Genomic DNA, 24,488 nt, shown 5'->3' with positions numbered 1-24,488 from the left:
ACCCAGAGGGACTGGATTTATGTACTGAAAGAGGAGAGAGATATCGTGCTCCAAGGTCCTCATAGAAATGGCATTCCAAGAACACATGAACTAATGAGTCAATGGAGCCAGAAGATAAATTCAAAATTCTGCCTTGCATAACCACTGAAGGGTTTAATCTAGCTGGAAAGAAGGCTCTAGAGAGAGGCATTTGCTTTGATGGTTGTCAGAAAGCGTGTTACAAAGAACTCTGACGCCAGCTGTTTTATTTACTTCCTTGCCTTCCAAATGTCGATGCTCAAAAAAAAAAATTATTCCATCAGGATGCATGCATGTATCTTTAAAAAAAAAACAACCCCTACAATCTCCACTTGCCTTCCACCCAACGAAATGAGCGCTGTGGCCATTTATAGCCATTTCAAGAGCTGCTCGCCCACATTCAAAATGGCATCACAATAGCAAGGTCAGAACAACCTCTTCAACTGTGGCTAGTGGTGGGGGGGCCGAGGGGGCAATCATGGCTTCAGAGAATTTGTTGGGAGTCCAAAAGAAAAGCCCGTTATAACGCGGGCCCTCTGATTACCTGCAAGCCGAGAACTGCCAAGTCTTCACACTTCCCTTTTGACAGCGCCTGCTGAATTTTGACCGAATCCTGCTGGTAAAAGCTCTGGACCGCATCCTGGAAATCGGAGAAGCCATCCTGCAGACACGCAAAGGTGGGAGAGAGAAGGAGGCGTTATGACGCAGTCTTATCACCCCAGCGAATAGATGCTCTTCAACAGTTTGTCTGCAGCAGCTTAATTTGAGAACCAGAGCAGAGGACTTTAATGGACACACAATCATACATGCACAAAGACGAAAGTGTGGGTTGTTCTAGATGCACCATGGTTTTTTCCCGTAATTTTAGTTATGTATATTCATAAGGTCTGCCTTCCACAGTTTCAAAACAAGGGGGTTACGGCTACCAACTTCCAGCCGGGGCCTGGAGATTTCCTGGAATTACAACTGAGCTCCAGATTATTTATTTATTTTTATTTTATTCCATGTATACTCCGCTCTCTTTCCCGGCCAAGGCCAGGCTCAGAGAGGGCTAACCATCGTTAAAAGCAGTCCAAAAATATAAAACTCGACACAACACACTACACTAAAATTAATAAGTATTAACAATAAGCCATAACAGTCCCCCTGGAGAAAATGGCTGATCTGGTGGATGGGCTCTGCGGCATTATACCCTGCTATGGTCCCTCCCCTCCCCAAACTCTGCCCCTCCCCAGATTGCATCCCCACATTTTGAGAGTCTCCCAGCTTGGAGTTGGTGTGACGGCGGAGAACTTTCATTGCTGGACAGCTTTCGGAAACCACCAATGAAGAAATTTCACACACCACTACAAAACCAGAAGGCCAGATTACGAACTGACACCACTGAAGAGAAACTTGCACGATGCATTACTTAATGGACAGAACTGGTGTGGTGGCATGGAACGTTCATGAACATTTCAGTTGCACGTGAAATAAAAATATCAGAATGTGTGCAGCTCATCTTTTGATAGAGAAGGAAACCCTTGCCATACTGGCTGGTTCTGGAAAGAGGAATATTATTATGGAGCAGGCTAAGGACTGGGAAAAGATCCTAGGCAATAGGGAACTCATGAGGCCAGCGGAAGGAAGGAAGGAAGGAAGGAAGGAAGGAAGGAAGGAAGGAAGGAAGGAAGGAAGGAAGGAAGGAAGGAAGGAAGGAAGGAAGGAAGGAAGGAAGGAAGGAAGGAAGGAAGGAAGGTTTTCAAGCAATCCTCATACTTTGCCAAGCTATTTTTACTCCATTCTCAAAATCCAAAGCACCTGCAAAGCAGCTTGCAAAAACAGAAGAAATGAGAACACATTATACCACAAGCACCCACATCTAGAACCAACCCCCACCTGGTCCCACCCCCAGAGATGCATGTAATCAGAACAGATGAAAACATAGCAGATCAGCAGCAGACAGAGAGGAACGATCTGCTACGAATTAACAAGATTAAGCAGTCCCTTGAATAGCACACTCTTGATCCTCTCCAAAACCAAACCAAACAAGCCATGTGAGAAAGGGAACGCCTAGGGTTGCCAACTTCCGGGTACTAGCTGGAGATTTCCTGCTATTACAATTGATCTCCAGCTGATAGAGATCAGTTCTCCTGGAGAAAATGGCCGCTTTGGCCATTGGACTCTATGGCATTGAAGCCCCTCCCCTCCCCAAACCCCACCCTCCTCAGGCTCTGCCCCAAAAACCTCCCACTGGTGGTGAAGAGGGACCTGGCAACCCCAGGAACGCCACTGTTTTGCCACTACCACTGAAAAGGCACCGTTCGGCATAACTGTGAGCTGAACATCAGAGGGCCAGGAATGCAAACCAGGACCTCTCTGGATGATGGTTTGTGTATTATAGTCTAATCTGGACGTCACCAGGATGCCCACGACTGTGGTTGGATCAGACTTCTCCAGGGAAGTCACTGCTGGGGTGGTCAAAGGTTCTGTTGGCCCAGCGGCTATATGGACGTCGAGGAGGAACGCTGGATCCAAAAGGAGCCTAAGCCATGCTCCTGAGTATTCAGGAAGTGCTGATCCGCTTCCAGAATCAACTGAACCTCTGACTTGTGTGACTGGGCCACACACAGCCCCACACGCATGCAAACTCTGCATGCTTGTTCTGCAAATGCTGAGCCCGACAGGATCTTTCCTTCATTGTCCACACAAATAGCGGCAGCCGTCTGGGATGGCAAGAACAAGCATGCAGCCATTTCAGACTGCTGAAGTCCAAAAATAAAAGCCGCAAGTGTTCTACATGGGAGCATCCTACCGGCCACAGCCAACATACGCCTCTGGGCTGTTTTGTTTGTGGGCTTCCTAGAGGCACCTGGTTGGCCACTGTGTGAACAGACTGCTGGGCTTGATGGGCCTGGGTCTGATCCAGCAGGGCTTTCCTTATGTTCTTTTGTAGGATGGGGCTATCCATGGCTACTAGCCAAAATGGATACTAGTCACGATGCATACCTATTCTCTCCAGGATCAGGCCTTGGTCTGATCCAGCAGGGCTTTCCTTGTGTTCTTATGACTGCTGGACTTGATGGGCCTTGGTCTGATCCAGCATGGTCTTTCTTATGTTCTTAAGGGATACCACGGCAATTATCACTAGCAGCTCCCTGAACTCGCCCTTTTTAATTATTTTTTACAGAGCGCTCTTTCCCAACTTCTCCTTCAATTGCCGTTTGACAGCAAAAAAGGGAATTTACGGGTAGTTATTAAAGAGGGTAGGCGAAAGGATAGAGGACCATTGTGAGCTGAACGGTCCTCGCCCCTCTGCTCCGTGTGGCCTACTCAGTGGAAAAGAGGGGGAAACCAAAAAAAAAAAAAGAAAGAAAGAAAAAGAAAAGACCCCTACATGCACAAACACTGAGCTTCCTTCCAACTTGGCTGTTCTTGAAGCGATTTCTTCGAGCAGATGTTCCCAGTCCCACGGGCGCTTTTCTTCCCCTCCACCAACCCTTCTCCTACATGAACACCAGATTGCAATGCTTCTGTTCTTTTGATCTGCAGGGAGCGCGAGAGAAAGAAATCCCACACTTCTCTCTTTTCAGCCCTGCTTGGCAGTGGCGTAGGTGGGCTCATGCCTCCCCCTTCCCGTTCTCTCTTTCTTCCCCCCCCTTCCTCCCACCCTCCTCAGTGCTGACATCAATGCTGAACCTCTTCCCCTCCCCACCCCTTCATTTCCCCTATAGGTGCCTGCCTCCCACTAAAAGCCTGGCAAACCCAGCCCTCTCAGAATAACCCTCCACCTCTATTAGGGCTTGCCATTCACCTCCAGGATTGCCTTTGTGCCTGTAGTGTGCAGGAGGGCTGTAATATCCCCCCACCCACCCCGCCACCATGTTACCCTAAGCAGGCAGGCTCCACTTCGGTTGGGAGGATTAGCTGGAGACAGAGAGCAGGTAACTGAGATCAATAACCCATGTATACCAGGATAGCCCTGGGTGAAAAATCTCAAATTAGCAGGCAGCTGTATAATTAAAATATGGTTTTATTAAAGAATAAAAATAGTAAAACAAGAAATATATTTAAAGAAACATATTTTAAGAAACAGGATTGCTTTTGTCCTTCTAGTCTGCAGGAGGGCTGTAATATTTCTCCACCCACCCATGTTACCCTATGTCTCCACTTTAGTTGGGGGAATTAGCTGGAGACAGAGCAAGAGGGGGTAACTGGGATCAATAACCCCTGTATACCTGGGGAGTCCTGGGTGAAAACTCTCAAATTAGCAGGCATTGTACAATTAAAAGAAGGTTTAATTAAAGAATAAAAATAGCAAAGCAAGAAATATATTTTAAGAAACATACACGCACAAAGAGCTAACTATGAGAAAAGGGAGGACGTTGGAGAGGGTTTCAGGGATGGGTGACAGTTACCAGTCTTGACGAGACGTCCAGCGAAAGCAGCGCCGAAGAGGAAAATGACCAGCGTTTCCAGGAGCAAAGGAAAGAGCCTCACGCAAGTGGGGGTGCGCACACGGATCCAAGACACACACACACTATGTATGGCCAAAGGACCAATACTTATACTACAAAATGGGCCCTGAGGTGGTATGAGATAAGCCGGCAGGAAAGCCAGAGACAAAGAATTGACTGCTTTTCGGGGGTCCGAACAATAGGATAGGAGATGGCTTGATGGGTTGTCAGGACCCAAGAGAATGCCTGGTCTATTTTCTTGAATAATGATTGATTGCGGGAATGGGTGCAGATATAGGGTAAGTAATGGAGCACTGACAAAATCACCTTAGGGTGATACAATGGGATTTTCTAGCCCCGTTGTCCAGCCAGGCACACCTTCATGCCAGGGGGAAAGTTCAGCGGCCAACTGCCTTCATGCCCACAAGATGGGCTAGACCCACATGATGGATCCCAAAACCCTCTGAGAGGCATCCATTTTGTGGGGAGCGGTGTCTTGCTCTTATGCCAGTTTTTGGGCCCCGTGCCTCCGCGGCACCCCTTAGCAGGAGGAGGGGTCCGACTCCTTGCACCCATTCCCACCCCGCGCTTCCTCCCTCCTCCTGGCAGTCAGCACTATATTTGGAAAGGAAACCTCTTTCGCGCATTGCAAGATAACAACGGCTGATTATGATAAGAGAAAAAGGACAGACTTAGGAAAGAAAAGAAAAACCAGCCGCTTGTGACTCGCTCCGCTTTCCACGGCGGAGCAAAAAAGCTCCCGGCGTGGTTGTCACTGACTCATTGGAGGTGACAGAAAATAAGGAGGGGGGAGACACCCACACTGAGGCCACAGCAGGCCCCTCCATGGGGCGAGGGGGCTGGTTTGACGAAGGGCGGCAGCACAGCGGTTCATATGTGCCAGCTCCCCAAACCCCCGGCTGGCTGCAAGTTCCTTTGCTGCATTCCTTTCTCACCACCCACTCGACTCCCATAGCCTGTCATTTTCCAGGAATTCCCCCCCCTTCCTCCTCCCTGAACGCTTTCTTCCCACATCTTTACCCACCCACTCCATCTTTCCAAGGGGGGAGGTCGCACGGGAGGGGGAGAGCAAAAGGCTTTCACAGGTAATTGAATGTAATTTGCGATCCCCCTCCCTTTTGTATTGCTTATGTGAAACTCGGGGCTCCCGTGGAGGAGAGGTTTACAATGGTGGTTAGCGGGAACCGGGCAGGCTGCAGGGTTGCCCACACAGTTGAGAAGCTTCGATCTTGACATTTTTTTTTAAAAAAGTCTCCTATTATACCCAGAAATCGTTCCACATCATGCCCAAGGCAGTCATTTCTACCTGTGAAAAGGAGGTGTTAAATGCCTGAAAAGATCAAATTGCCAGTAGTTTTACACCCACTGGTTCTTGTAGGTTATCCGGGCTGCGTGACCGTGGTCTTGGTATTTTCTTTCCTGACGTTTCGCCAGCAGCTGTGGCCGGCATCTTCAGAGGAGTGACACTGTGGGTAAGTGCACATCTTCGCACTTATTGCTTCGAAACGTAACAAAAACCACACACCACTTCTTAACAAAATTATACAACTGGTTACTAGACAAATTCTTTGATCTTACGTGTGTGTGCATGATGTGCTGTCAAGTCGCCTCTGACTTACGGCAAACCTATGAATTAATGATTTCCAAAATGTTCTATTGTTAACAGGTTTGCTTAGGTCTCGCAAACCGATCTTACATAGTGAGGGTCAGTTTTATCATTAAAACCTATTTCCCACTCCTTGCAACACCTGGCATGAATGGCCCAGGCTAGCCCAATCTCAGAAGCTAAGCAGGGTTGGCCCTGGTTAGTACAGGTTGAGTACCCCTTATCTGGACATCCGATATCCGGACTGACCCAAAAACCAGACTTTTTGGGCCAGCATGCAGGCATTACTCACAGGCGCTCATCAGGACTCTAGTTTGCTTTCTGATGGTTCAATGTACACAAAATTATTAAAAACATTGTTTAAAATCATATTCAGGCTATGTGTATAAAATGTATATAAAACATAAATGGATTTTGTGTTTAGACTTGGGTCTCATCCCCAAGATATCTCATTATGCAAATTCTTCATGCAAAGCATAGTTAAATTGTGGAACTCCCTGCCCCAGGATGTGGGGATGGCTGCCAACTTGGAAGGCTTTAAGAGGGGAGTGGACATGTTCACGGAGGAGAGGGCTATCCATGGCTACTAGTCAAAATGGCTACTAGTCATGATGCATACCTATTCTCTCCAGGTTCAGAGGAGCATGCCGAATATATTAGGTGCTGTGGAACGCAGGCAGGATAATGCTGCTGCAGTCATCTTGCTTGTGGGCTTCCTGGAGGCACCTGGTTGGCCACTGTGTGAACAGACTGCTGGACTTGATGGGTCGTGGACTGATTCAGCATGGTTTTTCTTATGTTCTTATATCCCCACTGGTCAGTTAAAAGCCCTTCCCCTCCCCACAACAAACACCTTGTGAGGTCAATGGGGCTGAGAGAGTTCAGACAGAACTGTGACTAGCCCAAGGTCACCCAGCTGGCTTCAAGGACAGCATACGTAGAGACCCTGTTGCAACATCAGAGGAAAAGGAGGAGGAGGAGAAGAAGAGTTGGTTTTTATATGCCGACTTTCTCTACCTTTTAAGGAGAATCAAACCGGCTTACAATCCCCTTCCCTTCCCCTCCCTGCAACAGACACCCTGTGCGGTAGGTGGGGCTGAGAGAGCTCTAAGAGAGCTGTGACTTGCCCTAAGTCATCCAGCTGGCTTCATGTGTAGGAGTGGGGAAACAAACCCAGTTCACCAGATTATCCTCCACCACTCATGTGGAGGGGTGGGAATTCAAACCCGGTTCTCCAGATCAGACTCCACCGCTCCAAACCACCGCTCTTAACCACCACACCATGCTGTCTAAATATTTTTTTTATTAGAACAGAACCAAAGTGTTCAGAGAGGTGGGAGATAAAATATCTAAACCTCTCTTATTGCCAAGTATCCAAGTATTTAAAAAACCCACATTTAATCTCCTCCCAGGGACTGGTGCAGGAGTTACAGAGGAAAGGAGAAATCTGCTTGAACAAGAATAAAATAAATAAAATGGCCAGCTGCCTGCCCTTAGGAGCCTGAAAAAACAACGAAAAATGTATGTGTTTGGATCTCTTGCAACATGCATAAATAATTACACGTTGCTGAAAAATACCAGTAGGCCAAAATGCATCAGGTGAATGTTCTGCAGTGACATGTGTGTGTGTTAAATACCATCAAGTTGTAGACTGACTCATGATGACCCCAGAGGGTTTTCTTGGGAAGGATTAAGCAGAGGGGGTTTGCCATCACCTTCCTCTGCAAACTCTTCCTTGGTGGTCTCCCATCCAAGTACCGACCCTGTTTAGCTGCCGAAATCTGATGAGATCGGGCGATACTATACCATTCCCCATCCCCTGTAGCAAAATACTTGTGGCTAACCAAAACTTGAAGTACTGGTATAGCAAATGCCAACCGGGGATCCCAGAAACAAACCTGAGATTTATTTATTTATTTTTTTACAAAAAAAGAAGAACACATGTTTGTGAAGAGCTGAATATTGTATTGAATATTTGTATTGTATTGTTCTGAATATTATATTGAATCTTTTTTACTTATTTATTTTCCTATTTTATAACCTAACTTTTTTAGTGCAAAAATACTAATCTACTAGAATAGGGTCGCCAGGTCCCTCTTCGCCACCGGCGGGAGGTGTTGGGGGGAGGAGCCTGAGGGCGGAATTTGTGGAGGGGAGGGACTTCAAGGCCATAGAGTCCAATGGCCAAAGCAGCCGTTTTCTCCAGGGGAACTGATCTCTATCAGCTGGAGAGCAGTTGTAATAGCAGGAGATCTCCAGCTAGTTCCTGGAGGTTGGCAGCCCTACACTAGAACGACCGCACTTTAATAGGATTACATCCTGTATTAGGCTGCAATCTTAAATACACTTTCCTGGAAGTAGCCCTCATTGACTGACATGTGGTTTCCTTCTGAGTAGACCTGCCTAGGATTGCTCCCTAAATCTTTCTGTGAGAGCATAAAGCAACAAAACCTTCAAAAAGCTCTCCCCAAAAACATGTTTTCAACCAGACCACTGAAAATTTTTTATTTGAAGACATTTTTAGCTCACCATTCTCCACCCCCATCAAAAAGGACTCAAAGCAGGTGTGAAGAACAATGAGTCGATCACATAAAAAGCATGCCTTCCCTTAGAAAATAACACTGGACGGTGAAAGAGAATTTCGCAGCAGAACAGGCAACTGGAAATCTACGCCAGCAGAGGGAAATTCACCACCGCAGCAAAATAACGACCACCCAGCTGCGTCACGTACCGGACTCCCCCATCACAGAGGGAAAAAATACGGTAAAGTTGGCAGCTCCCTACCCACGTCCAATCTGCATTTGTCAAAATTATGCCATCAATCACAAACTATTATTTTACTCCAGCGTAGCACACTGCTGTACCAGCAGGCTTCAAAAACACGTTCTTTTTATATCTACAAGAGCAAAAATCAAGTAGAGGAGGAAGGTTTTATTATTTTTTATGCTATGAGTTTTTTAAAAATGCCAACTGGCTGCAAAGCTGAGAAAAGATATTGTCGAAGGCTTTCACGGTCAGAGTTCATTGGTTCTTGTAGGTTATCCGGGCTGTGTAACCGTGGTCTTGGAATTTTCTTTCCTGACGTTTCGCCAGCAACTGTGGCAGGCATCTTCAGAGTAGTAACACTGAAGGACAGTGTCTCTCAGTGTCAAGGGTGTAGGAAGAGTAATATATAGTCAGAAAGGGGTTGGGTTTGAGCTGAGTATTGTCCTGCAAAAGTATTGTCCTGTAAGTATCAAGATAATGTGCTAATGAGGGTATGGTATGTTAATATGGAACCATTGTATCCTGAAGTGATCTGTTAATGTGTGTAATCCAAAGCTAATCTGTATGGCTATTGTTGAATGTTGTCTTTGTCTGGAGGTTTTTCAGGACAGGAAGCCAAGCCTTATTCATTCTTAAACTCTCCTCTTTTCTGTTAAAGTTGTGCTGATGTTTATGAATTTCAATGGCTTCTCTGTGCAATCTGACAAAATAGTTGGTAGAATTGTCCAGTCTTTCAGTGTCTTGGAATAAGACACTGAAACAGGACACAGGGTCTTATTCCAAGACACTGAAAGACTGGACAATTCTACCAACTATTTTGTCAGATTGCACAGAGAAGCCATTGAAATTCATAAACATCAGCACAACTTTAACAGAAAAGAGGAGAGTTTAAGAATGAATAAGGCTTGGCTTCCTGCCCTGAAAAACCTCCAGACAAAGACAACATTCAACAATAGCCATACAGATTAGCTTTGGATTACACACATTAACAGATCACTTCAGGATACAATGGTTCCATATTAACATACCATACCCTCATTAGCACATTATCTTGATACTTACAGGACAATACTTTTGCAGGACAATACTCAGCTCAAACCCAACCCCTTTCTGACTATATATTACTCTTCCTACACCCTTGACACTGAGAGACACTGTCCTTCAGTGTTACTACTCTGAAGATGCCTGCCACAGTTGCTGGCGAAACGTCAGGAAAGAAAATTCCAAGACCACGGTTACACAGCCCGGATAACCTACAAGAACCACTGAGAAAAGATGTTTCCCATAAGTACGAGTGCGGTGTAGTGCGGTGGTTAAAGCGTCGGACTAGAATTTGCGAGATCCAAGTTTGAACCCCCACTGATGCCATGGAGGCCTGTGAGTGCCCTTGGGTCAGTCTCACACCCTCGGCCTAATCTACCTCACAGGGCTGTTGTGGGGATAAAATGGAGGAGAAGGGAACGATGTAAGCTCCCCCCATTGGGGAGAAAGGTGGGGTATAAAGGAAATAAAACAAATAAGTTCACTGAACAGATATGCTCAAAGCCCCAGGGATGTAACTTTGAATTTAAGTTTAGGAAATCTCAGCAATGGCTAGGATTCAAAGAATCGAACAACACATGAACACGTGAGGCTGCCGGGTACTTCATCAGACTCTTGGTCCATCAAGGTCAGTATTGTCTACTCGGACTGGCAGCAGCTCTCCAGGGCCTCAGGTTAGAGATCTTTCATATCACCTACTGCCAGGTCCTTTAAAACTGGAAATGCCAGGGATTGAACCCGGGACCTTCTGCATGCCAAGCAGATGCTCTGTCACTGAGCCACCCCCGCCACCTCCCATGAGCACTTCTCTGTGTTAAACACTTCCCAAAACTGTGAAGTTGCAAAGGCAGATGCTGACATGCTGGGTGGTGAATTCTAACATGCCAGGTCGTGGATCTGCTGTTTGGAATAAAAAATCTCACTGGTTGCAAGAAGGGTGTAGGATATGCCCAAAGGAAGTCTCCAGAACTCAGACTGTAAGAGTTGCTGGACAACAGCACCGATTGCCCGGGAGGCTGAGTTATCCCTTTCCTTGAAGACTGTTCAAAGGTCTCCCAGTAATGCTTTCCATATAGGATTGATGAGCAGCTGGCTTGTCTAGCAGATGCATTTAATCCCATGCAATTCTGAGAAAGATCTTCAAAGATCTATTCATAAGAACGAAATAAAGGCCCTGCTGGATCAGACCAAGGCCCATCAAGTCCAGCAGTCCCTTCCCACAGCGGTCAACCAGATGCCTCTAGGAAGCCCACGAACAAGATGACTGCAGCAGCATTGTCCTGCCTGTGTTCCACAGCACCTAATATAACAGGGCAGGCATGCTCCTCTAATCCTGGAGAAAATAGATATGCATGACTAGTATCCATTTTGACTGGTAGCCATGGATAGCTCTCTTCTCCATGAACATGTCCATTCCCTTCTTCAAGCCTTCCAAGTTGGCAGCCATCACCACAGCCTGGGGCAGGGAGTTCCACAATTTACCAATTCTAATTTGTGTAAACTGGTTTGTCATCTAGCTAAGAAGAGTTGGTTTTTTATACGCCGACTTCCTCTACCTTTCTGTAAGAAGAATTAAACTGGTTTACAATCTCCTTCCCTTCCTCTCCCCACAACAGACACCTTGTGAGGCAGTTGAGGTTGAGAGAGTTCAGAGAGAGCTGTGACTAGCCCCGGGTCACCCAGCAGGCTTCATGTGTAGAAGTGGGGAAACAAACCCGGTTCTCCAGATTAGAATCCGCCGCTCGTGTGGAGGAGTGGGGAATCGATTCTGGTTCTCCAGATTAGAGACCACTGCTCTTAACCACCACTTTTAACCACTATACCACACTGGCTCTCTAAGTGCAGACGAAGGGATTCCTAAGCCTCAATACTTCCTGGACCCCAAATTCCACATCCCATTTGTTTTTAAGATGGCCAACAAACACTTCTGGACTACAAAATACTAAGGACTAAAGAGCTCCGTGAGCTCTTTTTTTTACTCATCCTCTATGAAGTCAAGACAAAAAAAAAATTGTCTGAATACCAGGACGTTATTTCCTAATGGCTCCGTGGTCCATTAGGCAGGAAAGAACGCTCCCAAATGTACTGTCTGTATGTTATTGCATATGCTGAGGAAGATCTGAACAAAGAAACACAGTCCACTGGGTTATTGGAAAAGAGCGAGCTTGTTTCGCCCACGCCAAGAAACAAAATAGTTTATGTTAGGTCCCATGCTGCTCCGTGAGGAACAAGACTTCCACTCAAGCAACCACTTAATTTGACAAGACGTGCAAAAAAGGATGAGGCTGATTCCTCAAAGCGAAACAGTGGAAAGCCCAGAAAACCATATCGGAATCCATGTTTAGCAACAGTATTAATTTACTTTTCAGGAACAGACACTTGATCGCATCCTAATGGCAAAAATTTCAGAGGTAACAACCGCTTTACTAATTTCATTTCCCAGATAGGTGGCATGTTAAGTCTCCTAGAGCCAAAATAACTAATAATCTTGTGGGGGTCTACTTCATAAAACCTTATGGCATGTTGCATTTCATTTGTCTTTAAGTGCTACAAGGCTCTTTGGTTATTCCTAACAAAAGTACCCAAGAGAACGGACACCCTGTCACAAAGTAAAACTTTATGTTCAAGCTGACAGTTGCTTTCCGAGCCGTGTACTTTGCCCTTGATTGTCTTGATAACTCAACAGATAATAGGATGATACAACATGGTTTGACAGAATGCATGGGTATTACACACACACACACACACACACACACACACACACACACAAAGTTCTTTAGAACAGCATATTGGAAAGGTTTAAAAGAGAAGCAAAGGGAATCTGAGTAGCATAGGGGGAATCAGAAGGCTCACTTTTTATTGGATAACAAATATCAATCAGAAAGGAGCTTGGTTTTGATTGAAGCCATTTATGCCTGGCTGTTTCCTCGCCATCACCCCATTGACTTCTTCAGGGCTTTGCTTCGATTATGCATGCATTTTCCGACCGTCAGAGGTCGCCTCACTCTCCCCCCGCGTTTCCCCCGCATTTTGCCCGCGTTTTCTGGATTTGTGTGTAGCTAGCAACCAGAAAACGCAGGGGGGGGGGACACGCGGGAACTCGTGGGGAGAGCGAGGTTACCTCTGACGGTCGGGAAATGCATGCATAATCAAATCAAAGCCCCGAAGAAACCAGTGGTGTGACCATGAGGAAACAGCCATCCATAAATGGCCTGGATGAACAGAAGTGTTTTAGCCGGGATTAGCTGAGAAAAGGTTCTTTACATTTGGGGTTCCCAGATTTTAGCCCAACAAACTTTTGATTCCACAACTTTATCACTGCTCTTCTAATGATCTTATTGTTAGACTCTCAGAATAATTTTTAATTCCAAGTGTGTGCTATTTTAAGGGTGTGTTTGTGTCTCTGTGCATGCATCTCTGAGTGCATGCATGTGCATCTCTGTGTGTGCGCGTGTCCAACCTTTCTTTAAATGATACTTTAACAGATATAATGCCAGTCAGTTTTTGCAATTGCATTTGAACAGAAAAAGAAGTTAAAATACAATACCTCTAGCTTAATTCTCTTTGGAGACAGCTCATCCCTTTCCCCACATTTAGACCTAGGAGATGAAATATATATATATAATTTAAATTCATTTAGACCGCAGTTCAGGAAAATTATTTTGAAAAATCCTGGCTTCTAAGGGAGAAGTTAAATAAACCAAATTCCTTGCTAAACCTTGCATCGTTTCAAAAGGGAATCTCTGATGAGCCAAATTACGGTCTTCGGAAACAAAAAAGGCTCTGCCTGAACTGTAGCAACCCAATGAACAAAATTGCGTGTCTGAACGCTCCTTCGTACCAAAAGTGCCTCTGTATAGAAAACCAGCATGTCACGAGGAAGGATTCTAACCCCTCTGTGACCCGTTCTGAGGAAGTACAGTTACTGGTAGCCAGGGTGGAACTGAGGTTGCAAAGACAGGAGCGGCAGGTGGGGAGGAAATTCCATGGGCCCAGGTTGCTCTGAAAGCCTCGGGAGGCAGGCAGTCCATACAGCCTGGCTTCCTTCTGGGAGAGAGGCACAGTACGGAGAAGCCACCCCGTGACACTGAAGGGCGGGACATTCAGAACAAAAAGAAAGAATGTGTAGTTAACTTGTGGAACTCGCTGCCACAGGATCCAGCAATGGCCAATTGCACAAGTAGCTTTTAGACAAAGGGTGCTAATCTGGTTCTCCAGATTAGAGTCCACCACTCCAAACCACTACACCACGCTGGCTCTCACGAATGAACCCAATACTTACCTTGCAGTGCATGACAGAGATGTTCCTGCCATACATTCCTGCCTGGGAATTAAGACCACAGGAAGAAGCCCTCCTAACTGTCCCATCGATCAAAGCAGCTCGTTTGGTGGGTACATGAGAGAAGGGCCTCTTCGGTGGCAGCCCCACAAATACGGAGCACCCGCCCCCTCGCTTTCCATCTTGAGGAGGCAGTTGAAAATGGTTTTATTTCTGCGTTTGGTTAAGTTTGCTAGGGGCACTGAGTTGTGACTTTAAAGGGTGGTTTTAATGTATTTAATTTTATGTGTTTTATCTGTGTTGTAAGCCGCCTTGAGCTTCATACAGAAGGCAGCAAAGAGATGTTTTAAATAAATAAGTAAATATAGACGAGTGGCTCAATCTTTCCTACTCACAAAAAGGGGGAGAGCAGTTGTGCGAATCGTACAAATTTACAGCCACAACAAATGTTATTATTATAGATATAATGAGAAAGAGAGAAGAGGAAGAGTTGGTTTTTATATGCCGACTTTCTCTACCACTTGAGGAAGAATCAAACCGGCTTACAATCACCTTCCCTTCCCCTCCCCACAACAGACGCCCTGTGAGGTAGGTGGGGCTGAGAGAATGTGACTAGCCCAAGGTCACCCAGCTGGCTTCATGTGGAGGAGTGGGGAAACAAATCCGGTTCACCAGATTAGCCTCTGCCGCTCGTGTGGAGGAGTGGGGAATCAAACCCGGTTCTCCAGATCAGAGTCCAAACCACCGCTCTTAACCACTACACTACGCACGAATGGTTCTGCTTCCGTGCAACACCTTGGGCCATTTAGGCATATCTACAAACCAGACTTCTGAAAGTCAGACCTGACTCCGGAACAAAAACTGCTTTGCAATAAAACAGGTTGCTAAAACTGCAGTGCTTACTTGGTGGTCCGGTAAGTATACTTGTAGGTCACTTCTCGAGAGATCTGCCGCGCCAGCGCAAACAGCTCGTCCCTCCGGGTCAACAAGGCGTTATCCTTCACGCACAACTGGGCGGCCGCTTCATTAACAGTGAGCTGGAAACAGAAGACATGAAAAGTTCTGTTGTCTTTACTGCTATCACTGGGGGGGGAGAATCTAAATACTGATGATGAGAGGGAGGGCATCTTGGCCGTCTTCTGGTCACTGGGTGTGTGGGTGGGGGGGAGGTAGTTGTGAATTTCCTGCATTGTGCAGGGGGTTGGACTAGATGACCCTGGTGGTCCCTTCCGACTCTATGATTCTGTGGTTCTAAATGGCTTTAAGAACGCATGGCAAAATACACAGCATTTGTGTAAAGGGCCTATGGTTGAGGACTGCAACCGGACCATCACAGTACTGGCTTCCCTTTCCTTCCTTTCCCCCCTCTTCCCTCCCTTTCCTTCTTCCCTCCCTTCCATCCCTTTTTTCCCTTTCCCCTTCCCTTTTCTGTGTCTGATATGATTAGGGTTGCCAACCTCTAGGTACCATACATACTATGAAGGCACACTCCTTTATTCCATGACTGAATCGTCAGGCATATGGATGGACCAGAAGCTTGAAAAAAATTCTTCATGAAATGGGAATTTACCGGAAGCCCATTGCGCAGTATTGACTCTCCATTGCTTTATTGTATTAACTTTTATGGATGGATTGTTATGACTTTGAGCGCTTTGCGCCTAGTTCTACTTTGATGGAACCCCTTTCACGTCTTGTGTATTTTGCACAGTTCAGACCTGTTGGTCTGATTTTTTCTTACAACTGCGGTTGTCCTTGTGAGATTTTATCTCTCAATATATTTTTCTAACAGCACCATCTAGCTTTGATATTCATTTGCCTTATTTTGGCTTGTTTATTCTTGTGCTTTCTCTTTGAATTCCACAACCTCTAGGTACCAACTGGAGATCTGCTATTACAACTGATCTCTAGTCGTTAGAGATCAGTTCCCCTGCAGACAATCGCAGTTTTGGCCATTAGACTCGATGGCATTGAAGTCCCTCCCCTCCCCAAACCCCACCCTCCTCAGGCTCTGCCCTCAAAACCTCCCGCTGGTCATGAAGAGGGACCTGGCAAACCTAGATGGAGATTTCCTGCTATTATAACTGATCTCCAGTTGATAGGGATCAGTTCACCCGGAGAAAATGGCCCTTTCGGCAATTGGACTCTATGGCGTTGAAGTCCCTCTTCTCCCCAAACCCCGCCCCAGAAACTCCCGCCGGTGGCAAAGAGGGACCTGGCAACCCTAGATTTGTCCCTATCCTAAACCCTTCCTTCCCCCAGATGGCCTGGGTCCACTACCCCCTTCCCTGAGATCAGTAATATGGACCTGCCGCTGTAGCAAATAGCCCTGCTCCCGAAATAGGAAACTGGGCGCCAAAGTTAGAATCATAGTATTACAGCCTGCTGAGGTTTTATTGCGTTTCAGAACGTTTTAAAATGTGTAAGATTGTTTTATTTATTTTTTAACTAAGTTTATGTATATTAAATTGTGTTGGTAGCTGCCCTGGGGGCGGGCGGGGTATAAACAAAAGCTATTATTATTAAATGCATATGGAGACTTTTCTTTATGCCCAGAGTTACCATCACAAACCTTTATAGTGAAATGATTAGTACTATTGCAAATTATCTTTATACTAGGATTCCCTTTGTAGCGAGCTAGCCCTACGCAGCAGCTGCTAACCAGAGACGGGAGGTTTTGTTTAGAAGCAGAGGTTATTATTTTTTTTAATGTGCTGTGCGTAAAGATGGAGAGCACAGCTGGTCTACACATTTCAGAATAACTTAAAAATCATCACAAATAGTGGGAGACGCCTTGTCAAATGCCGCCCTTTGTAATAGAATCCTCAAAAAGAAACAGCAAGAAAAACATCTTAAAAGCCTTTTTCTCCTCTTCATCCCCGTCCGTGGATAAATTTATATTTGCATCCACTCTTCAAAGGACTGAAAGGTATATGGAGTCCATCAGCGAGGAAGAGGAAGAAGAGGAAAAAGAAGAGGAAGAGGAGTTCGTTTTTATATGCCAGCTTTCTCTACCACACAGGGGAGAATCAAATCAGCTTACAATCAATCACCTTCCCTTCCCCTCCCCGCAACAGACACCCTGTGAGCTAGGTGGGGCTGAGAGAGCTCTAAGAGAACTGTGACTAGCCCCAGGTCACCCAGCTGGCTTCACATGGAGGAGTGGGGAAACCAACCCGGTTTTCCAGATTAGATCCACCCTCTTAACCACAACACCTACTGACCATGTCCCTGCTTATAAGTGGTCCACCTATGCTTTTCCTATTATAGCTCCCAACCGAGGAAGGCAATGGCAAACTACCTCTGCTTCTCAGATTCTCAGATCTCAGAAGCTAAGCAGGGTTGGTACTTGGAAGGGAGACCACCAAAGAAGGCTCTGCAGAGGAAGGCAAAGCAAACCACCTCTGCTTCTCAGATCTCGGAAGCTAGGTGGGGTCGGTACTTGGAAGGGAGACCACCAAGGAAGGCTCTGCAGAGAAAGACAATGGCAAACCACATCTGCTTCTTAGATCTTGGAAGCTAGGTAGGGTTGGTTGGAAGGGAGACTATCAAGGAAGGGTCTGCAGAGGAAAGCGACGGCAAAACGCCTCTGCTTAATCACTTGCCTTGAAAACCCTCTGGGGTCACCATAAGTCAACTGCAACTTGACAGCGCTTTACATATGCATCAAAAACAACACAGTGTGTTTTCACATGACCCTACACCTGGAGGTTACCAACACTGTACGACACATTACTACAGTACAAGTTTTGTGATCCAGCTCTTGATTATCCAAAACGCTCAGCTAACCAGCATCGCCCAGAGGGCAGGCTCCTCCCCATCAACCACCGCACCATACCATCTTGGGGAGCATGTCCACCCCCTCTCACATCTCTCCAAACTCTCTCAGCCCCACCTAACTCACAAGGTGTCTGTTGTGGGGAGAGGAAGGGGATTGTAAGCCGCTTTGAGGCTCCTTAAGGGTAGAAAAAGCAGGGTATAAAAACCAACTCTCCTCCTCCTCCTCCTCCTTCTTTAACAAATATATCCCCTGGAGGCTTACAAAGGATATAAAAAACACCAGTACAAAACACGCGAAAATGACATAGCCATAGCCAGCAGCCGGAAATTAAAACACATCAAAACTTTATGGAGCCCACAAACCATTTTTAAGGAGAGGAGAAGACTAAGTGAAATAAATACCTTTTGACAGCCTTCCTAAAAGCTGCCAAGAAAAGGGCAGAGTGGACTTTTAGGGGGAAGCCATTCTTTTACTGTGGTGTTCTTTTTTTTGGGGGGGGGGTGTTGACATCAAGTTGCAGCCGACTTATGGTGATCCTATAGGGTTTTCAAGGCAAGAGATGAACAGAGGTGGTATTCCATTGCCTCCCTCTGCTGGTCGGCGGGCAGCCTGGTGAATTGGCAGGGGTTTGCCCGCCGCCACCTGTCACTTGGCAACCCTGCCTCTGGGGTCTGTGCGATCCACATGCAATCAACCTGAAACAACCTCATAGATAAGGGTTTTGCTGCATTATTTCGGTAGCCAGGTTGGTCTGCAGTGGAACTTGCAGGATTTTTTGGGGAGGGGCTGTGGCTCAGTGGTGGAGCATCTGCTTGGCATGCAGAAGGCCCCAGGTTCAATCCCCGTATCTCCAGTTAAAGAGGCTAGGCAAGTAGGTGATGTGAAAGACCTCTGCCCCTGAAGAGCTTTGGAGAGGGGCTGTGGCAGAGCCTCTGCTTGGCATGCAGAAGGTCCCAGGTTCAATCCCCGGCGTCTCCAGTTAAAGGGACTCGGCAAGTAGGTGATGTGAAAGACCCCTGCCTGAGACCCTGGAGAGCCGCTGCCAGCCGTCCGAGTAGACAATACTGACTTTGATGGACCAAGGGTCTGATTCAGTATAAGGCAGCTTCATGTATTCATGTGTTCATATATAGCATAACTAGAATATCAAACTGAAAATGATAGATAATAGTAATTGTGTGCCATCAAGCCACAACTGACTCATGGCAACCCCAGGACCAGTGGGTTTTGAAGGCAAGAGAGGAACAGAGGTGACCTTTGATGGTCGGAAAATGCAAACATAATCAAAGCAAAACCCCAAAGTAGTTGGTGGGGTGACCATGAGGAAACAGCCACCCATAAATGGCCTATGTCTTCGTATGGACACTATGCCTTAACAAGGCCAACAAAGCCATGCCTAATTCCTGTATGGCCATCTTTAGTCTGGATTCGAAAGTTGCCACGCACAATATTTCCATACAGGAAACACTTCTAAAGTAGCATGACTGTCCACATTCAACGGTACCTATGCTGGCATTGAGTCTAGAACCCCTGACGATGCTCTCTTCCTTATGAAGCAGGAGTTTTCTGCTTGGGCTGCAATCACAATGAATTAAGAAGTCCTGGGAGACCTTTGGCCAAACCGCAAACAGATCAATCCAACAGGAAAATCGCAGAGTTGAAATAAAGCAATTGATTGTCACCAATTAAGCAGAAGAAGAAGAAAGAGGAGGAGGAGGGTTGATTTTTATATGCCGACTTTCTCTATCACTTAAGGAAGAATCAAACCGGCTTACAATCACCTTCCCTTCCCCTCCCCACAACAGACACCCTGTGAGGTAGGTGGGGCTGAAAGAGTGTGACTAGCTCAAAGTCACCCGGATGGTTTCATGTGGAGGAGTGGGGAAACGAATGCTTTTCACCAGATTAGCTTCCGCCGCTCATGTGGAGGAGTGGGGAATCAAACCCAGTTCACCAGATTAGAGTCCACCACTCCAAACCACTGCTCTTAACCACTACACCATGCTGGCTTTCACCCATCACTTACTACACTGCTGGCATCGAATCACATTGGCAATCATATACTTGTTGATTACAAACAACATTGGGGAGAAAAAAAGGGAGGTGCCGAGAGAGAACCGAAAAGATTCTCCCAGAGAAGTTGTCTCTGAACACCTCATTTTAAGTGCCATTTTATTTATGGAACCTGTACTTCAGAAAGAATATACCTGGTGATTCACATTCAGGTGACGCATTTTTGAAAACTGCAAGAGCACAAACAAATCTGTTAAGGACTTTCTGACCTGAGAACAGTTATTGTCCTGACAACACTGGGCAGTGCTAACTTAACGCCTAGAAAATCTGTCAGGAGAGGGGGGAAAAGAACCTCTGACAACTAGAATCATAGAGTTGGAAGGGACCACCAGGGTCATCTAGCCCAACCCCCTGCACAATGCAGGAAATTCACAACTACCCCCCACACACCCCCAGTGACCCCTACTCCATGCCCAGAAGATGGCCAAGATGCCCCCCCCAGGACCTGCCTAAGGACATAGAATCAGCATTGCTGTCAGATGGCCATCAAACCTCTTCTTAAAAACCTCCAGGGAAGGAGAGCTCACCACCTCCTGAGGATGCCTGTTCCACTGAGGAACCGCTCTGTCAGAAAATTCTTCCTGATGTCTAGACGGAAACTAAACTGAACGCAAATGGAGAACACCGATTCTCGCCCGCATCGTTGTTTTACCTCGTGAAGGGTGAGATGCTTGCCGTCTTTCCTCTTTGAGTCAAACCGGCCGTAGATTGCGCTGTACTTCCTGATCTCCTCCTCTTTGCGAGGGTCCTCGTCGCTCAACTCAAAAATGTGGCCCACCATCTTGGCCAGCTTCTTATTGATTTTCAGCAGTTCTTTGACTTCGTTCAAGTCGCTCTTGGGGAGGGTGGGGACCAGGCGCTCGACGCACTCGGAGACCGACAGGGCGGCCGCCATGTCCAAGGTTTCTGGGTTTTCCTTTGGCGAGGCCGGAGAGCCGACGTCTGCCGGGGAGAGGCTGTGCTCGCTCTCGGTGGCGGGGTGGCCTTGCCACAGTCTCTGTTCGCTGCCGCTCTGCAGCGGCAACGTGCCCGCCCCGTCGGACTTGCCTGCGCCCACGCTCTGAATGCACGTGGTCGCGGCGCATTTCGGGATCTTCAAGTGAGGCTCACGCGAATTACTGTTCCTTTCGTAGCTATTGCATGATATTCCCAACCAAGCGGGAGATCCTTCCGGTAACTTATATATAGGAATGCTACTGACCGGTAAGGAAGTAAGGGGCTGGTTAAAAAGGCCTGGATTCGTGACCCAGTCTCTCAACGCCTTCTGAAGTCTTCGGACGTGAAGGGGTTTGCTCGCCATGCCGACGAGGGCCATGATTTCGAGGAACTCCTCTTCCCCCGCCTCGCACAACTGCTGGACGTCATCCCCTCCCTGTTGAATAAAGGCATCGAAGTAGAACAAGAGATTGGCTTTCTGCAGGATTCGATAGAGCTGCAACTCTCCGAGGGTTCTGGGTAAAGCTGTGGCCATGGTGGACAAAACACCCTGAGGAAGCAGAAAGAGAGCAACAAAATGAATATCAATTTTTCAGGGGGGTTTCCGATGCCGCTGTTCGTTGCAAACGTTTGCATTTTGATGGAGAGGGAGGCTTACTCACGAGCAGGGACCTTTTCTTTGGGTTGGGGAGCCAGCCCCAAAACGTAGGAGCCAGACTCCTTTTTCAGTCTTCAGGGTTCTGTATTGTCATACTACATTTTTAAAATAATTGCTACTCACAAAACCTACTCTTATCCTCTTTTCACCCATTTCACATTATTTTCTAAAATTCAATGACAAGCATGTTTTTGTACAAATCATCACATAAAAAAAGCTAACCTCTAACCTCAACCTAGTTTCTCATCTCCAACTTTCTCATGACTTAATTCAAAAAGAATTTAAAAATAGAGCAACTGGTTAAGAAATTAATGTCTGCCACCACTGAATGGTATACAATTAAAACTGACATGTAAACAAGCAATGACAAGCACTTCATACACATTCATTTTTACAACAGGCCACAAAATATATCATGACATGAAACAATCCATAAGCTTAATGTATCCACGGAGGGTCACCAAGACACACCCCAACAAAATCACGTTGAAAACGTTGGCACCATGATGAAATTTCTCAGTGTCATGATAACCTGATACCTGGGATAGAATCATAGAGTTGGAAGGGACCACTGGAGAATCTAGTCCAACCCCCTGCACAATGCAGGAAATTCACAACTACCTCCCCCCACACCCCCAGTGACCTCTACTCCATGCCCAGAAGATGGCCAAGATGACCTCCCTCTCATGATCTGCCTAAGGTCATAGAATCAGCATTGCTGACAGATGGCCATCTAACCTCTGCTTAAAAACGTCCAGGGAAGGAGATCTCACCACCTCCCAAGGAAGCCTGCTCCACTGAGGAACCGCTCTAACTGTTAAGAAGAATTTTCTAATGTCTAGACAGAATCTCTTTTGATTTAATTTCAACCCGTTGGTTCTGGTCCGACCTTCTGGGCGACAGAAAACAACTCGGCACCATTCTCTATGTGACAGCCCTTCAAGTACTTGAAGATGGGCATCATATCACCTCTCAGTCTTCTCCTCTCCAGGCTAAACATACCCAGCTCTTTCAACCTTTCCTCATAGGACTTGGCCTCCAGACCCCTCACCATCTTTTTTTGCCCTCCTCTGGTCACGTTCCAGCTTCTCAACATCCTTCTTTTAAAAAAATGTCCCCTTGAATAGAGTAACTGGTTAACTGAATGACATACAATTAAAGCTGACATGTCAACAAGTAACGGCAAGGATTTATTCAGCCCTGCTGGTGAGCAACTTTAATCACTTATGGGAGCTTGTATAATGTAGGGAACTAGACAGGTTTATAGAGACTGAGGTTCAAAACCCTACTAAAACATCAACCCTTGGCTGAGTTCCGATCATCTCTAGATAGCTCTACCTCACCGAGTAGGCAGGTATGCTTTAGAAGTGAAAATAATTATGGCATACTGGTGTTGTGTTGTGGTTACGTTATGACCATTCTTATTGGAGGTAGGACATTTAGCCTGAGATCCAGAGATTTTTTTCCCCAACCACATCAGCCATCTGCTCCTCACCAGGAAGTTTCTGTCCTCATACGAACTATGTGCAAAAAAACACTATAAAAGGAAAACAAAGCCCTCATACAGACTTTACTTCTCCGAAGCAACTTTTGCCTCATCTACCGAGAGCCTGACCAACATCACTAGCTCAATCGCTGTACCAATAGAGGGGGAGTACTGTTGATCTCCAGACACCATCGCCATATCTTGACAGAGCCAATCTCTACATCAGGGGTGGGGAACATCAGGCCCGGGGGCCGTTTAAGGCCCGCGGAAACATTTGGTCTGGCCCTTCGTGGGTCCTGGCAGATCTCTGGCTCAGAAGGATCTAAGACTGGCGATTTGCCCCCTCCCACCGGTTGGATGCTTGCTTGCTTGCCCGCGCTGGGGGGGTCATCTGGGGCAACTGCCTGCTTGGGACTTGGTCGGCTAATTTTTAAGTTGATAATTTTGTATGGCCCGCGAATGATGTTATAAATATCCAAATGGTCCTTGGTGGAAAAAAGGTTCCCCATCCCTGCTCTACATACATCCCTTTGCACCCTTACTCAAATAGCGCACTTTGGGCCAAAGGGCTAGTGACTGTATTTCCCCAAAAGGAACACCGGGTCATTCTCCCCCCGATGCGCCATCAAGAAAAGAAGAAGAGTTGGTTTTTATACCAACTCTCTCTACTTTTTCTCTACCTTTAAGGAGTCTCAAACCAGCTTGCAATCACCTTCCCTTCTTCTCCCCCCCCCCACAACAGACACCTTTGTCAGATAGGTGGGACTGGAGGGAACTGTGACTAGCCCACGGTCACCCAGCAGGCTTCAGGGAGAAACTGTTAAAAGGACATTTCTAACTTCTTCAAAGAAGCCTCTAGTGTTCGATCTGCTACTGAAATAGGATCCTGCATGATAATATCTAACGTTATCAATTACTTTCGTATCAGCTCAAGCTCACTCGACCAATTAATGAACCCATTTTGTCAATGCTTAACAATTTAAAATTACAGAATGGTGGATAATTCCAGCAATCCCTCAAAATATGTAGTTTTTGCTGCCTGTGATCTTTGAACAGTTTAACAGCATCTTTAAGCAACAGATTCTGTGACAGTTAAGTCCTACGTTTCCCCCAGAATATTATTAAATGGTTAGACTGAGAAATGTTTTAAGACAGGACGTACAGCCATAAGCTGATCAAACTAAACTTCGGGAAAATATTAAAAAAACAAGCTGGAATCCGCCCCCCCTCCCTAAAATACACAGGCTAGATATGCTAATACATTCAATTAAAAAGACATGGGCGAGTTAAATTAAGCCCGATGTGTTAATTTGCACAGTTGTAAGAGCTACCCCGTCTCATCTGACAGTGTACAGATGACATTCTGTGAAACTTAACATGAATGTCTCCA

At 46.3% G+C, this 24,488-nt stretch overlaps 1 protein-coding gene across 1 annotated transcript in view; it reads right to left on the bottom strand.

Moving 5' to 3' along the window:
• NAB1 (NGFI-A binding protein 1) overlaps positions 1–21,499 on the bottom strand; it is a 28,998-nt gene extending 7,499 nt beyond the window's left edge. The window contains exons 1-4 of the mRNA XM_056861382.1: positions 20,671–21,499; positions 15,071–15,204; positions 13,436–13,487; positions 563–679 (exon numbers count right to left, since the gene is read on the bottom strand). Coding sequence (XP_056717360.1) covers positions 563–679; positions 13,436–13,487; positions 15,071–15,204; positions 20,671–21,489 — 1,122 coding nt within the window. The 5' untranslated portion in view covers positions 21,490–21,499. The remainder of the gene's footprint in view (positions 1–562; positions 680–13,435; positions 13,488–15,070; positions 15,205–20,670) is intronic.
• Positions 21,500–24,488: the final 2,989 nt, after the last annotated feature.

Source organism: Euleptes europaea, chromosome 15, assembly GCF_029931775.1.
Source record: "Euleptes europaea isolate rEulEur1 chromosome 15, rEulEur1.hap1, whole genome shotgun sequence".
Classification (NCBI taxonomy): Eukaryota; Metazoa; Chordata; class Lepidosauria; order Squamata; family Sphaerodactylidae; genus Euleptes; species Euleptes europaea.
Note: the sequence above shows the minus strand (reverse complement) of the source record. Positions and strands in the feature narration are given on the sequence as shown.